This window comes from Phyllostomus hastatus, unplaced genomic scaffold, assembly GCF_019186645.2.
Source record: "Phyllostomus hastatus isolate PE091 unplaced genomic scaffold, TTU_PhHast_1.1 phas_contig_148, whole genome shotgun sequence".
NCBI classification, from domain to species: Eukaryota; Metazoa; Chordata; class Mammalia; order Chiroptera; family Phyllostomidae; genus Phyllostomus; species Phyllostomus hastatus.
The window spans coordinates 8,190,812-8,208,452 of NW_025333607.1; the positions used below are offsets into that span (position 1 = coordinate 8,190,812).

At 43.3% G+C, this 17,641-nt stretch overlaps 1 protein-coding gene across 4 annotated transcripts in view; it reads right to left on the minus strand.

Moving 5' to 3' along the window:
- Nucleotides 1–9,723: 9,723 nt before the first annotated feature.
- The window catches only part of RGS7 (regulator of G protein signaling 7), a 304,285-nt gene continuing 296,367 nt past the window's right edge, over nt 9,724–17,641 (minus strand). For all 4 annotated transcript variants that reach the window (XM_045860385.1, XM_045860383.1, XM_045860368.1 and 1 more), the window contains one exon: nt 9,724–10,481. Coding sequence is in view for 1 of the 4 variants with exons in the window: in XM_045860383.1 (XP_045716339.1) it covers nt 10,431–10,481 (51 nt within the window). In the remaining 3 variants the exon portion in view is untranslated. The remainder of the gene's footprint in view (nt 10,482–17,641) is intronic.

The window sequence follows — 17,641 nt, forward strand, 5'->3', positions numbered from 1 at the left end:
TTCTCTCCGAAGAGCCCCACCTTGCTGTGCTCTTCTACAAAAGCCCGGGGGACATTTCTCAGCTAAAGGGGTCAGTCCGAGGTATTAGCTATTTCACTGGGCGATGCTGGTGTTCTTCCTGTTGCGGCTGTTGAAAGCATCTCTGACAGCCCGGTGCAGTCACTGGGCCCTGGGTCAGCCTGCAGGTGACCTATAATGCCGTCGACATGTGACATCCCAGTGGTCAGGCCGCAGCTGAAGCAAAGGCCCTGGACCACGAGTGTGGGCCAGCGGTAATTGCTCAGCAGGGAGGGGGATCAAGAAGCCCCTCCCTCTTAGCATTAAATGTAGACCCCACTGCACGCTGAGCACAAGCCTGGGCTTCCAGCCCCGGAGCTGAGCTTTCAGCCGCACGGCTCTGTGCACTGCAGAAAGGCTTCACGGTCGTGTAGGAGAGGCACGGTCCCGAAGTCAGGCGGCCGGCCCGCGCTCGCTCAGCCCCTCGCATGAAGCAACATCCTGGCCCGAGACAAAAGAGAAAGCTTCTCCCTGTCCGGATCCCAAGCCTGCTAATTTCCTGTGCTGGCTCGCTTCCCAGGGCAGGCGGCCCGTTCTTAAACAACCAATGGCCGCTGCTCGCAGTGCCCGTGCCACGGCCTAATGAGCTCTTGGCCCCCACCCCTGGGCTCCCCCCACGCGCCCCCCCCCCGCCCCGCCCCCGGCCCATCACCACCCACTTCTCCCTCGTTATCACACTCAGGAACACGCTTGGGACATCCAGTCAGTGTCGTTTTGGGTCCCGTTGCCCCTGGAAGCCGCACTCGAGCTAATTTGGACCCTGACTCAGAGGAGGGATCTGGCAGGGCCCTCTGGGACGTTCATAGACATCCTGGGGATTCAGTTCTTCCAGAAATTATGAGCTACAGACTGAACGGGGCCATAGGTCTTTTTAGAGTGACTGCAAACAGCCTGCAAAGCAGTTCAGGTCCAGCATGCTTGTGGCCTGGGGCACGGAATCTTCTTTTTTCTTGTTTATTTTATTTGATTTTATTTATTTTTTATTGAATGTGTTGGTGTGGCGTTGGTTAATAAAATCATATAGGTTTTAGGTGTACAATTCTGTAATACATTGTATGTACGCTGGTGCGTGCTCACCACCCCAAGTCACATCTCCTTCTGTCCCCATGTTTCCTCCCTTCACCGTCTTCTACCGCCTGCACCCCCTTACTCTTTGGTAAAATCACCGTACTGTTGTCTATGAGTTGTTTTTTTGTTTGTTTTTGCTTAACCCCATCCCCTTTGCCCCCCAGTTCCCCAAGCCCCATCCGCTCTGACAGCCGTCAGTCAGTTCTCTGTCTCTGTGGACCTGTTTCGATTTTGTTTCCTAGTTTATTAACTTAAAAATCTGAGAGCAGGTCACCGGGCTTCCCCAGGGCCGGACCCAGAGGAGAAGATCGCCGGGAGCCCCGTCGTAGTCCGTGAGCATCAGTGTGGAAGGAGCCGCCCAAAGGCTTCTGGGAGAGCGAAGGGTCACTGTGACTCCCGGTGACAAGTAATCTGAGTCTTGAAACTTGCCCTCTGGTCAGAAAAATTGGAATATGGAGGGAGTAAGGATGTCTTTGCTTGTCTTTTCTATTCTAATACATCTCTGTCATTTGCTCAAGGAGCAAAAACCAAACAGGATCCAAGAGAGATTCTCCTGTAATTCGTAATGGGTGCTAACTAAACTTACTGAGGCAATATATCAAAATATTATGTTGTACAGCTAAAACTAACCCAGTGCTATATGCCAATTATAGTGCAATAAAATGGGAGTAAATTAAAAGATTAAAAAAATAATTCAAGCCCTGGCTGGCGTAGCTCAGTGGATTGAGTGCGGGCTGGGAACCAAAGTGTCCCAGGTTCGATTCCCAGCCAGGGTACATTCCTGGGTTGCAGGTTATAACCCCAGCAACCGCACATTGATGTTTCTCTCTCTCTCTTTCTCTCTCTCTCTCTCTCTACCTCCCTCCCTTCCCTCTCTACAAATAAATAAATGAAATCTTAAAAAAAAATAATTCACACCCACTTGCCAATGAAACAGCAAATAAAATCAAGAGGTTCTTATAGTTGCCTTCTTCAACTTATAGATAACTATTTTTAATAATATTAGTTAACAATATTATTTGTGATTAATAATATAATTATCATTTATTATTACACCATAATTATGCCATAATCAGAGAGCAACAATTGCTCTTACTCCCTCCCTCTGCCTGTTATAGTGTGCTGGGCTATCATAGGCTAAGTACAAACTAAAGGATTTAGACCCTGGCTGGTGTGGCACAGTGGATTGAGTGCTAGCCTGCAAACCAAGGGGTTGCTGGTTCCATTCCCAGTCAGGGCACATGCCTAGGTTGCAGGCTGGGTCCCCTGTAGGGGGTGCTCAAGAGGCAACCACACATTGATGCTTCTCTCCCTCTTTTAAAAAAAGACAGAGTAAAGGATTTATGTTAGCAATTTGGATCTACTAACATTTGTTGTAAGAATTTGGGCGACTCATTAAGTCACAGGGCCTCTCAATTTCATCAGCTTTAAGTATACTTGTTTTTCACGGTTGCTGAGGAGACAGTGATGCTTGAAGCCATTAGTGCGAGAACTATGACACAGTATCACGTAAACTAGTTATCGTTGAGATTATCATTAGAAATGTGCATGTTCTCCTTTCTCAGTCCCCCTTTTCCTTGTGTAATTTAAAAAAAGATTTTAGTTATTTATTTTTAGAGAGAGGGGAAGAGAGGGAGAGAAACCTCAGCATGTGAGAGATACGTCAATTGGTTGCTTCTCACACCCCCCCAACTGGGGACCTGGCCTGCAACCCAGGCATGTCCCCTCACTGGGAATTGAACCAGTGACTTCTCAGTTCACAGGTGAGCACCCAACCCAGGGAGCCACACCAGCCAGGGCTGGGTTTTCCATGTCCTCACATTTCCAACACAGTTAAACTTGAACAAGTCTACTTTAGCTACCTTAGGAACTACCAATTGACCACTAGATGTCAGACTTGTTAAACAGTTAAAAACATGCTCCATTTTTTTTTTTTTCCTACCCTTAGGACTTGGAAACCATATTTATCTTTTTCTCCTTTTTAAGACATCTTCTGTGGTTTTGACAACTCTTTCATGAGGGTTATCTTTCTACCAGTTTAGAATGTTTGAATATTCAGAGCAGAAGCTCCCTCTAAAAGCAAACATCAGTATGATTAAAAATAAGTAACCAAACTATGTTTTAGACATCAAGGCTCTTGGACCGATGGGTCTCTTTTTTTCCTGTAATTGCACTGGGGCCCTGAAGCTGGGCAGTGGGCGTGGCAGTGCAGGATGGCGAAGGGGCTGGTTAAAGAGCCGGCTCAGAGGAGAGCCCAGGCAGGAGCCCTAGTTAGCAACTGCGCTGTCTCGTCCGAAATGTCACCTACACGTTGTCTGAACCCAGTGATGGAAATAAGCCATCACAGGATCGAGTAAAGAGTAACAGGAGGAGAACGAAGGACCAAAGAGAGACCTCTGGGGTGAGGATAAACTTGCCAAGGCACAAGAGTGGGCGAACATTATGGTTTTTAAAAATTATGCAAATACCTCTATTTGAACTAATGCATTGCTACCGGATTCCATCACTTCGGTTACCATGGCATTGTGATCTTGAAACGACAGCGAACAGCTTGACAAAGCAAGAGCACCGAGGTCTACGCACAGATTTTTATGTTTTAGTGACCACAGCTCCTTGTCTTGAGTGTAAAATGAGAAAACCTGTTGTACACTTAGCACACTTGTCCTGCTGTATCCTGCCTAAGTGCTGGGCACACTCGCGCCTCAAAAGGAGTGTCATATTCAACAGCATTTTGATGTTTTATAAATTATGTAAATTCCTAGGGTCTAAAAGCACATCGATCAAGAGAGCAAATAAACTTGATGAGAAAATTATTCATCTTCCTTTTTCCCTGCATATGTTTGTAAGCTGTGAATCAAAGATACAACTAACTCATATTTTTGGGACAGTCACGCCCACACTTCCAGTGTATTTCAGAGCCCGCAGCCAATCAGCACGCAGTGGAATCCCGCATAGTACATTTCAACGCAGCTGTCACACTTACTCTTAAAGGGCAACCGTACTCAGATGTACCAGCCCCATGTAATGTCTTCAGTCCTTGGAGCCAAAATCCACTCACACAGGCTGGGGCTTTAAATATTTAAGATGTGGTTTCCTCACTCCATAATCAGGGAGATCAGGTTTCAGGGGGGGTGAGTGGGGTAGGCTTTAAATCTCAGGCAAAAACTGCAAGAGAATGAAAGCGCTATAGATCATCCTCAGCTGACAGGGTATCCCTGAGACTAGGCTGCGTTTGGCTACACGGATGCCTAGTGAAGCCTGCGGGAAGCTCTGGTGATCCCACAGTTAGTTTGTCACTATTCTTTCAGAGCCGGAAGCCAAGAGCAAAACCGGCCTGCACTGCACAGAGATTCAGTGTATTAAGCACTCAAGTGCCAGCCACGCGCACACTGCAAACGGAGTAAAGAAACTTCAGGCCACAGCCTGCAGAGAAGACATTAAATAGATCATTGTCTCCATTCCCCTCTTCCGCATTCCCAGTCCTCAAAATGCTAAGGCTTTCTTTTTGCAATACACAACGAATTACATGTATTAGTAATAATAAAACATTTGCTTTTCTTTTTTTTAAAGCTTTATTTATTTATTTATTTTTAGAGAGGGAAGGGAGGGAGAAAGAGAGAGAGAGAAACATCAATGTGTGGTTGCTGGGGGTCATGGCCTGCAACCCAGGCATGTACCCTGACTGGGAATCGAACCTGCGACACTTTGGTTCACAGCCCGCACTCAATCCACTGAGCTACGCCAGCCAGGGCAAAAACATTTGCTTTTCAATTCTGATAACTCATCTGAAGTGCAACCTATTCAAACTCTTTAATATGCATGCTGAAATTGACCTTTAGTTGGAAGCAGGAAAGAAAGGTCCAAGGTAAATGGAAACTTTTGGTAATTCAGGCCTTTTATTACGGGCAGGACATAAAAAAGGTTTAAAAATCTGAAAGAATTCATAAAATTATTTGAAACCAAATAAATATTAGGAATTATGTATTTTCAGTCTGAGCAACCTCACTTTTACTGGAAATAAGAAAAAGAGACTATGTACATGCTGAAGGTGGACAAGAAAACTTGGTATTTCTGGCCATTGGAATTAGCTGAGGTTAACTCTCAGGCGTATTAGCTCTTGGTCTGTTTTCCTAGGTATGGAAAGCTTGACTCCTTGGGCGTCATTTGAGACGAAGATGCTGACAGGACGCTCATCACCCCCAAATATTTCAGTGTGTATTTCCTACAAACAGGAACATTCTACATATGGACAATCCTACCACAGACATTAGGAAACTGTCCCTGATTTGTTAGGAAAGTCTGCTTCACAAAGCCAGTCCGAGCGCGGCCAACGGCCCGTGAAGGGGCTTCAGGGCAGAAGGCCCCGGGCCAGAACCACGCCGCACGGCATCTAGTCGTGGTGCTGTAGTGGCCTTCCGTCTGGAACAGTTCCTTGGTCCTCCCTTGAGTTTTTGGACAACGTTATTATAAGTCAGGAGTTCATGGCATGTTCTTCATTTTGAGTTTGATGGCCCCACATGAATCGATTCGGGTTGTGTGGAACGATCACTGAAGTGATGCTGTGATCTCATTGAGTGCTAGAGAGTGGGGATCTGTGTACCTCGTTCAGGTGTCACCCCGCAGAACCAATTTAAACTCGGGGGTCTGAAGGCAACTGTCCTAGGTACACTTTCCGTCCATGCACCATACAATGCACTATACAATGCACCATAGGGAATGCACTATACAGCCTGACATTCCCTCAGTCTGTATAGCGCAACCTCACCTCCCAATGCCCAGCTACTACTTGAGGGACACCACCTCGCAGCCTGGACGGGATGGCTCACCTGGAAAATACCCCAGCTCTTGTATTATGGAATCAGGTTACAGAGCTCCCAAGATAAACCATTCATCTTCCTATTCTCCACCCCCCTTCCCCGTGTCATTCCAGGAGCTCTCTGGAAATTAGTGTGTTGGGGGAAGGAGAAGTTCCTATACTTGTGCTTTGGGGCCAAAGACACCTCTGGATGCCCTGAACTCTGAAAAATGTGTGATTTCACCCCTACAGTGTTTTCACAACATTCTCCCTTTATCTATAGCTGCAGGTATTTCTGTTCTATGCACAGGTGAAGCCACAAGTGCTCTTTTAAAAGCCCCATTTAGCCCCGGCTGGTGTGGCTCAGTGGATTGAGCACCAGCCCGTGAACCAAAGGGTCACAGATTTGATTCCCAGTCAGGGCACATGACTGGATTGTGGGCCAGGTCCCCAGTTGGGGGCGCACGAGAGGCAACCACACATTGGTGTTTCTCTCCCTCTCTTTCTTACTCCCAACCCTTCTGTCTAAAAATAAATAAAATCTTTTAAAAAAAGCCCCATTTATATATTCTGGAGTTACAGTTTCCAGAATCCACTTGTTCAGGATACAGTCTCCTCGACTTACCAGTTTCACTTTGTTGTCGGCCTTTTGGTCCGGATTCTTTATGGACTGTATCTGGTTGGTCCCCAACCCACCGTCAAACCTGACTGCTCTGCATGCGGATCCCTCCCCTGGTCTTTGGGGTCCTGACTGATGATCACTAGGCTGTGGCGGACTGAACTAAACCCCTGATTGTTGCCTGGCTAGGAGGGGTATTCAGGCCTGCCTTTGATCTATTCACAAAGATGACCTTTTGGAGGAAAAGACAGGGGGGAGGGGAAAGGTAAACATTCTCTCCTAACTGCTAATTGCGTTCCAAATCCCACGCTTGCTGGTTCAGTACACTGTCTTAATCATTTCAACCGATCCTGGAGTTAGATGTTATTAACCTTTAAAAAGACATAAAACACACTCCAATTAATTTGATTTCTAAACAAGTGTGAAATAATGAAGGCCCTATAACCTAATAAATCAAGATTTATTCATCAGTTTATTAATCAAGAGGTACTCATGTCTACCCAGGAACCAATAAGCTTTTTGGAAAGAAAGTTACAAATGGCTGTGTGTTTCAGCTCCAGGAAAACCTCCCAAGGCATTCAAGGGCATATACAACAGTTTGTTTTAATATTATTTAAAAATAAGGTTATCTTATGTTTGCTACATCATTTGGTGCCTTTTTAAAGGGTAATTTGGGTAACAAAGTTCTCAACAAGTACACAGTTGTACAACAAAATATATAAGATACCTGAGTGTGATACATGAGTTTAGTTCTTTCTCCCTCCTCTCTACTCATCAAATGAATATTCATCTTAACTATCTCCTAAAATGACTTAGAAGATGGGTTGGTACCTTTATTTATCTCATGCGAATATTTTAGAGGGTTTTACGGTGTGCAAAGAGACAGTCCTAGTGAAATCTGTGGATGTTTCGATGTGCTCTCTCAAGTGTGTATTTAAGGACACACAACCCCACGTGGACAGATAAGTCATGCAAGTCATGCATGTAGGCTGGACTAAATTTATGCAAGTAGCCAAGACTTACCTTTCCTCATACCCCAGTGCTATTCATGACCCATCACATGTCTTGAAAGAGAAGTGAGTACTGAACCAGGAGAATGGGAGATGAACCCGCCAGTCCTAAGTAGCAAGATAGACTCACACATGTGCCATAAAAAGGGGAGGATTCTGCCCTCATCTGTTTTCCTGCCGTGCGCCAGGAGACAGCGTGGGTGAGGCTGCTATGTCTCTGTACTGAATGAAGCATAAAACCCATTGTAGGAAACGTAACTGTGGCGCCATGAAGGAAAGCCGTGGGCTAATGCCATTCAGAGGATGAACTGAATAGTTTCACAATGTAAGCGTAGAAAAGTCCAGGCCACTACTTTGGTGGGTGACTTTTTAAATTGCTTTAAGTCTTCTTCTTAACCAGTTTGTTCATCAGAAATGTGCGAGATTTTTACCTGTGCTTTAGAGATCAAATCGTCCTGAGATGGGGTGAGAGAGAGTTGCTATGCTGGAGTTCACTGCCAAAAAAGTTTAACACCTAAACCTTGTTATGTGCTTCTCCGGAAATACTACTGTTTCGTAGCTGAGCTTTTGAACCCTGCAACTGACCCATACAATTGCTAGAAGCTCCTGGCTTGGAGATACCTGCCTGACGTTTCTCTTCTTTGTCCCCTGTGGCCTTCATTTCTGTATGAACCCCTCCCTGATTTGAAATAGTCTGTATGAACGGGCTTTTAAGGACTGACAACTTGTGAACAGTTGCCTTCAAATTAGCCAATCATATTTGTGCAAGGGTCATTGTTTATGCATCTTCTTCTTCAAATAGGGTTATTTTCTTCCAAGTAATGTTTCTATCAGCTAGGGTTTCAATCCTGCTTCAGTGCCAGCCCAAAGCCATCTTGAATTAGGTGTTCTTAAGGGAGGGCATGCATAAACTTCGATTTATTTGCATTTCATGCATTCCTTTTAAAAAGACCTATGGACATACAATGAAGTCTTTCTGAAACTATTCACAGTATACAAATTATAGCCTGTGTACAAACTTCTCCTACCAAGTTTCTCCCATTTTTGTGGCAGTTTTATAAACTAGCTAACAGACTCTACTATGATATCCCACCAATACTGGTACGCTTTTTATGAGTTTAAATTTACCTGGTCATTAATAGACATTAATAACAGACCTCTTTAAAGAAAAAAATAACCAGAGTCTGCAGTGCCTTGGTGGCTGCAAAAGCAAACCAGTAAGATCCACACCCCAGCTGGAAAACCTTGGGTGTCACCGACCCAACCTTAAAGGTAATCAGGTTCCCTATCTGGGGCCTATGGATGACTTTCAGAGGGTACTCTGCAAAATGTCCTCAAATTCAGTGCAAATGTGTCCAGTGGAACAGTGTACATGGATTTTCACCTGACTAACCAAAAGAAGCTGTGTGGTAGAAGTGGATTGGTGTGGTTTGGTGGCCTCTGGGATCAGAGAGCTTGGAATTTTACTCCAACCCCTTTCCCCCCTTGGCTGGGGGACTTGGAACAAGTCCTTTCTCTCTGCCTCAGTAGTTTCAAAATTACCGAAGTGCTCTTATAAGGGCGGCCGTGAGGATTAGGTGCGAGGATTTGATGGGCACTTGAAGACCGTAATCCAGGGGCAGGCACTTGGGAAGTACTCACTAAATGTTAGTAATTACCATCAAGTTCTAAAAGGGATTTGTTACCATCAAAGAGTTCACAGCCACCAGCCTAAGAGATTTTTAATTATACTTAAAAAAAATCTGCTCTTGAGTTGGGAAATCACACTAAAACCTAATTCTAATAGAATATTCATTAGCAAAACATAGAGATGCATATTCATAATGAGACAGGACGATCTGTAGATAATTCTGAAAATGTGGAAACCTGATTTGTGGGGTTTTTTCCCCCTAGGAGATAAAGGATGCACCTGGGCCTGTGTGAGCCCCCAAACTGGACGCTTTTGAACTGTTCCTGGTTGCTGTACCAGCCAAGTTTGTCTTGAAACCCTGAACTAAACCTCCAGGGCGATAGTCATTGTTTTTTTTAATTTAATTTAATTTTTATTGTTGTTCAAATACAGTAGTCTCCATTCCCCACCGCCCCCCCCCAACTATTTTCTCCCGCCCCCCATCCTCCCCGCACCAGGGCGACAGTTCAAACTGCAACTCTGCATTTGTTGATGCTCTCTGAGACTTTCCTTTTCCAGTTATGACAAAAGTCAAAAGTTACAAAAGCAACGAGATTTGGCATCTTTTAATGAAAGGTAAAACAACAATATAAACATACACAAATTTACAGAGAAGGAATCAACTTTAATCCATTTGGAGTAAAAGGTGTTTCTTATTTAAATACGGTATAAAAATAAATGCAAGAAACATTAACTGAGAATGTACAGACAACGGACAAAGATATGAGCTTGTTTATGACTCTGAATACACCGGTGAAGTGGACCTTCCTGTGCTAATTGATTGATTGGCAAATGTGAAGCCATATGTATACTTATTGATATACGCTTTTTTTTTTCCTTTCACAATTCTTCCAGTTTGTCACCGACTGAATTTTCGGTGAGCTGTGTGTTTAGCAGAAGCTTTAAGAGAAAGAGAGAGAAAGGGTGGGGGGAAAGTAAAAGGTTTACTTCACTTGAACTTGATAAAAAGGAAAAGACACAGATCCAGCTTAGTACAAGGAAGAAGTAAAGCAGACCACATCTTGAAATGGAGGCATTGAGATGGCGGAGTCCCTTGCAGAGGGCGATGCCTTACGGCACACAGAGGAAGAACAATTCAGGTCCTTTGCTCATGCAACATCTTGTTCTAAGGTCCTCTGTTCCAGGTGACAACACAGAGCTACAAAGTATATGCAACGACTCAGTCTGCTTCCATGCTACAGGGCGATCCTTTTAGTAAGACTGAACGAGACTTGTTAATCTCTTTGACGTGAGGGATTTCCCCTGAGGAAAAATATAAACAAGGGTAAAAAACAGGATGACGACTGCAAAACCTACTTATAAATCACGCCTATTTATTACAGCTTATTTTTGTGCAAGGGTGAACACCGAACCCTTTTGGTACATCTCAGTGCAAACTTCATGACCAGCTTCCCTCCCACCAACACGTCAAACAAAATGATCCTCCCTCTTCCCCCACCCCCCCACCCCCCTACCCACTGCCTCCCCACTGCAAACAGACTGATGGGTTCACAGCACAGATTAGCAACTCATAAAACAAGTCCATAAACGTTCCATTGAGGCTAAGCAATAATACAACGCTTGGGTTAGCAACTGGTAATAAACATGTTACAACAAAACTAGTAGGCTGCTCTGAAGGATAGCAGTGGGAATGCATTCTTGTTCAATTGCTGGAATTAGTGATACCTTTATATATACTTCGATATGCCTAGGGTGTGATTTAGTCAAATGAAATGCATTTTTGATGGTGCGATTGGTGAAAACTCAAGATTGATTCTGTCCCTTATCCTATAGAGTAATGGAGATAAAGGCGCCAATTATACACCTAAAGATAAACATCTCTTAGCTCCTTACTTCAAACTTGAGGCATCTCCCTGTGCTTTCCTACCTGATTTCCTCCAACCCCAGCCCCAGAGATATCCCATAAATCGTGATTCCACATATTGTGTTAATACCTAGGATGCATATTCATTTGGTGGGGAAACCTTGACAGCTAAAAGTGTCCCTGTTAATTACAAGTACTCTAGACAGGTAAGACATACAAAAATTCTGATCAGAAAGCAGGCTGTCAATTTCTGTTTCATCTCTTATTGTGTATATTCTAAAATAAAATTGATAGTCCACTGATTGAATGGAATGTGTACTTCTCAGAGGTTAAAATACTAAGAGAAAATAAGAAGACTTTTTTAAAGAAATATAATATTTTAGTAATAAATTAGTCAAAGCAATAGCACTGATTTGCTACCTGCTGGGGCTCCGAGTCTAATGAAGGGTTGAGGTGGTGTCGGGAGAGAAATCATCACAATGGCCACATTTTGGAAAAAGAACAATATGTTTAAGAAATGATTAAAGATTTGAAAATCAAACTTTCTCTACACCCTGTACAGAAACTCACAAGGGCCCTTTTGCTAATTTCACTAGTGAGTGTGCTTAGCTTTCAGCAAGTGACAGCAGAAGATGCTATTGATTTCAGGGAGGGTTGGGGAGGTGGGGAGAGAGAGGTGAGGGGAGAGAGAAACATCAATGTGAAAGAAAAACATCAATTGGTTGCCTCCTGCCTTGGCCCCTACTGGGGACTAAACATAAAACCCAGGCATATGCCCTGACTGCGAATCGAACCTGTGACCTTTTGGTTCACGGGACAATGCTCCAAGCAATGGGGCTCCAGGGGCCAGGGCTCTGGTTCTACCTTTATTCTCGCTCTCCTTCAGGGCTGATTGCCCCAGCTCTTCAGTAGGCAGGTCTTTTACTTAGGTCTTAACTCTTTTTCCTGCTTACTCTGCTGCTTGAAGAAACACCTGTATGATTGACATGAGCTAGTTCTGTTCATTAAACAGTTAGTTTTCAAGAGAAGAATGAGCTAACGTCGGTGTGCATGCTAGTGGCATCCCCAAATTAGTTATTACTGTTCACATCTATCCTCTTATAAACTACAAGCTTCCTAAGAGTAGCGGCTGTATGTCATGATCTATGTATTCTCAGTAAGGAGCGAAGTGCCTGACCCAGAGTAGGTGTTCAATGACTGTTTTTATTACGTTGGACCAAAGAATCCGGTGGTGCTTGGATACAGGGCAACTCTTGGGTTATCAACTTGTTACACAGAGCCCCCCAGGATGGATTCCAGCTACACGGGTAGTTGGGGTCTCATAGCCACTGGCATAAACGCATGGCCTCGAGTTGATCAGACCAGTACTTTGGGAAATGCTAAAGAAACTTCCACCTCTGGCATAGTAGCAGCGAAGGGGAAGTTTCCCACTGGGAGATGTCTCTTCCGCGACCTCCAAACATTCCTTAGGAACCCCTGGGTGGTATTGGATGCTCTCTGACCAAAACCCACTATGCAATCTGCAGCTTGTAGAACTTGAATGGCAATTTAAGAACTAACGATGGTGCTAGGGGAAAATGAAGATGTATTGTCCAAACTGAACAGGCCACATCGTCTGATCTATTTCATAACAACCGGTTCACAGCACACTGAGGGACCATAAAATTGCTTTCTCGGGCAAGTTATCACCACAAGCGGCTGCAGTTTCAATAAAACAAGATGGGTACCCATATATGTCAACAACAAAATGATAAATGAGAGGAGTTGCAGGTCCATAAGAGAAGAAAGAGGAGAAAGCAGTTCATCCTTGTCCAGACTCACATCTATGGTAGGGAAACCCAATGACAAGTTTATAAATTATATGGTTTATCTATATGAATATACCTGTAATCTCCAGTAATAAAATCGACAGCTCTCAACCAGAAAAGAAGATGCACAAAGTCCTCCCTAAATTGCACAGACACAGAAAATCAAAGCCTCCCTTTTCACTGTTCCCGATCTGCTTGTACATCACAATGGATGTTTACGTGAAGCCAATGATTTGCTTCATCATGAGTGATGTTTATGTAGATCAAGGATCTCACTAACTCCAGGGAGGTCTCACTACACTGCAGCTTCGCTGGGGTAAATACAGTCTATGAAACGACCTTTTGGAATACTCTCAGGTTTGTCTCTATTTCATCGTGGAAGAAAAGGACACCAAGGGACATGAAAGCACAGACAGGCTGGGCAAGACTGCGTAAGGACAGAGTGACAGTGACCGCCGTTCTCCACGGAGTGAAGACCAGTCGGTGAAGGAAGCCTGTTACTAATCTGTAACATTAATTCATAAAGCGATTCTGGAGATCAGAAACACAAAGTCTGATTCCTGCCTTCTACAAGAAGTTATTTTTCCCTCTGTTGGATTAGAGGAAAAAGGGAAGAGAGAGAAAAACAGGTAGACGTCTTTTATAATTCTGCATTCCATGGAACCAAGCAATTCAAGTGTTTATAAATATAAGGAAAAGTCAATATTTAGAACTGTAATGGCAATAAATAAACAACTAAATATCCATCAACAGAGGATTGAAGAAATGTACTCCAGGTATATCCTCAGAGGAATTTTCTGTAGTCAATGTTAGAGTGACGTAGAAGAATATGACATGACATGGAAGACAGTTACAAAGTAATTTAAGTCAAAAAGTATATTTCAAAAGCATAATTAAAGTATAACCCAATTCCTTTAATATTTATATACATTTGTACAAAGTGCTAATTGGAGCGATTTCTAGGTAGAGAGATTGCAGATGAAGGAACTGAAGTTCAGCAGATTAACTGATTTTTAAAAAATTTATATGGGGAGAAAGCGTGGGGCTAGGTTTCAATCCTAAATATTAACCCTTTGAGCTTACAGGCCTGGGCTCTTTTTCACACATTTTGGTGCTTCTATGAAATCTGCATAAACTGTATTAGTCAGCAACTCCATAATGAACTTAAAGAATTGAAGATTTGCCCTGGCTGGCATAGCTCAGTGGACTGAGCACGGGCTGCAAACCAAAGTGTCGCAGGTTCGATTCCCAGTCAGGGTACATGCCTAGGTTGCAGGCCATGACCCCCAGCAACCACACATTGATGTTTCTCTCTCTCTCTCTTTCTCCCTCCCTTCTCTCTCTAAAAATAAATAAATAAATAAAATATTTTAAAAAACCCAAAAAAACCTTTAAAAAAAAAGAATTGAAGATTTAACCAAAAAAAAATCTAAAAGAACTAAGTATTGTTTTCTTTTCACTTTTAATGCTCCAAACAAGTTACAGGACTTATATTTACACATGTTCTAAACAATGTGTACACCGATGAGTGACAGCGTTAAGTGCAGATTTGTCCCCCAAAGATCCACTGATTTCAGAGCCAGCCCAGTCCTTATGTTGAAATGCTTCCACAGAGGTTCCATAGTTGCTCTGGGTAACTCGATGCAGTCTCCAGAGCTTACCTTACAAGCCCAATGTGCCAGTGTAAGAACGCCAGAGCAGAGGTGGTGGCCTGCAGACTCTGTGGAAGGCTCTGCAGAGAGTAGTCCTTGCTGAGATAGGGTATGTTTTTTCCCCCCAGAAAGGTTCAGTTAGGTGAGTTCCTGTGAGTTCAACATGAACATTCTCTAATTCTCATTTCCACTGGTCTAGCGCAGAGCTAATCTAACTTAATTTCTACTTCACGCCAGCTAAGAAGAGGAGGTAAGACATTTGGTACTCGATTTATGGATTTTGATTGAAGGTGTGACTGATAAACCCTCCGGCCTGTTTTTATGCTTATTTCCTATCTGTTCTCCCTTAAGGTTTATGTGGGCAGACAGACGCTATTATAATTTAATGGCTGGAAAATTGATGTCAGATTTGATGATGGCAATGGAGGAAGAAAACAACTACTTTAATCAGTAAAGCATATGAACTTTGTCGAGAGAGAATGAAGTTGACTAAAGAAGAATAACATTTGAAGGCATGAGAGGACAGAGCCATCCTTGAAAGACCTTAAGAGACTTCTCTGAGGACAAGGAAAGTTTTAAAAACAGTAAATCACAGGAAAAGAGATTACTTGAGAAAACAAGCCAAGGTGAAGGTGTAACAAAAATGTGTTATTCTTATCCCTCCAGTGTTGGGCAGAGTGAAAAGAAAATGAGTCATCTACTGAGAAATGGATTTAAAATGAGAAAAATTCACTTCCAGTCCTGGTTCTAACATTCAAAAATTGTGATGTTGGTGAATTGATCTTATCTCATTATTCCACAATTTGCTCTTGGGTAATAGGGTGGTGGTGCTGGCCTAACCATCTCCCAGGGTTGCTGTGTATGTAAACAACAAAACACCAAAGCAAACAAAAAGGAACGAATATCCTCAGAACACTGAAAAGTGCTATGCAACTGTTAGTTGTTCATTATAATTATTTCCTAAAGTGACCAGGAGTTCATTACTCTCAGCAACCAACAGAAGTTCCAAGGGGACTTCCGGACAAGATGGAGGCATGGGTAGACACACTCTGCCTCCTCGAACAACCAAAAGAAGGACAATAACAATTTAAAAACAAAAAACAACCAGAACCGACAGAAAATCAAATTACATGAAAGTCTGACCACCAAGGAGTTAAAGAAAACACATTCACCCAGAGCTGTAGGAGGGGCGGAAACAGGCAGAGAGGACTTGCAGCAAGGCAGCAGTGGGAGGACCCGGAGAGGCAGCAGATTGTGGACCAGGGGGTCCCACATTTGCGCGCAGATAAATCGGGAGAAACAACTGGGGAGCGGGACAGACCTCGAAACCCAGGGCCCCAGAGTGGGGAAATAAAGCCTCAAATCACTGACTGAAAACACCTGTGGGGGTTGTGGCAGTGGCGGGAGAAACTCCCAGCCTCACAGAAGAGCTCGTTGGAGAGACCCACAGGGTCCCAGGACATACACAAACCCATCTACATGGGAATCAGCACCAGATGAGCCCAATTTGCTTGTGGGAAGAGGGGGAAGTGACTGAAATCCAGTAGAGAGCGGAGCAAGCACCATTGTTCCCTCTCAGACCCCTGCTGCACCTACAGCATCACAGGGTGGGTTGCCCCGCCCTGGTGAACACCTAAGGCTCTGCCCCTTACTACATAACAGGCGCGTCAAGACAAAAAAATGGCTCAAATGAAAGAACAGATCAAAGCTCCGGAAAAAATACAACTAAGCAACAAAGAGATAACCAACCTATCAGATGCACAGTTCAAAGCATTGGTAATCAGGATGCTCACAGAATTGGTTGAATTTGGTCGCAAATTAGATGGAAAAAATGAAGGCTATGCTAAATGAAATAAAGGAAAATGGACAGGGAATCGATAGTGATAGGAAGGAAACTAAGACTCAAATCAACCATTTGGAGAAGAAGGAAGAAAGAAACATCCAACCAGAAAAGAATGAAGAAATAAGAATTCAAAAAAATGAGGAGAGACTTAGGAACCTCCAGGACATCTTTAAACATTCCAACATCTGAATTATAGGAATGCCAGAAGGAGAAGAGGAAGAGCAACAAGTGGAAAACTTATTTGAACAAATAATAAAAGAGAACTTCCCCAATCCAGCAAAGGAAATAGACTTCCAGGAAGTCCAGGAAGCTCAGAGAGTCCCAAAGAAATTAGATCCAAGGAGGAACACACTAAGGTGCATCATAATTACATTACCCAAGATTAAAGATAAGGAAAGAATCTTAAAAGCAGCAAGACAAAATAAGAGTTACCTACAAAGGATTTCCCATAAGACTATCAGCTGATTTCTCAAAAGAGACCTCACAGGCAAGAAGGGGCTGGAAAGAAGTATTCCAACTCATGAAAGGCAAGGACCTACATCCAAGATTACTCTATCCGGCAAAGCTTTCATTTAGAATGGAAGGGCAGATAAAGTGCTTCTCAGATAAGGTCAAGTTAAAGGAGTTCATCATCACCAAGTCCTTATTATATGAAATGTTAAAGGGATTTATCTTAGAAAAGAAGATTAAAAAAACATGTACAGTAAAATGACAGAAAACTCACAATTATTAACAACCACACCTAAAACAAAAACAAAAGCAACTAAGCAAACAACTAGAACACTAACAGAACCACAGAAATGGAGATCACATGGAGGGTTATCAACAGGGGAGTGGGAGGGGGAGAGAGGGGAAAAGATACAGAGAATAAGTAGCATGGATGGTAGGTAGAAGATAGACAGGGGGAGGGTAAGAATACTACAGGAAATGTAGAAGCCAAAGAACTTGCATGTATGACACATGGACATGAACTAAAGGGGGGGAATGTGGGTGGGAGAGGGTGTGCAGGGTGGAGGAGAGTGAAGGGGGAAAATGGGACAACTGTAATAGCATAATCAATAAAATATATTAAAAAACATTTAAGTAAACACTAAAAAAAAGTTCCAAGGGTATTGGGAAGATTGTCCAGCAAAGCATTGTGACTCGAGTGTGAAACTCTTGTGATGCTATTTTTAGACTGGAGCTTGTAAACAAACTTCTGCAAATACACAGTAATCAAAAATGGACCAAGTAGGAATAGTTTACCATTCTCTTGTACATCATAGCATTTTGTTTATATTATTAGGTGCCCTAGC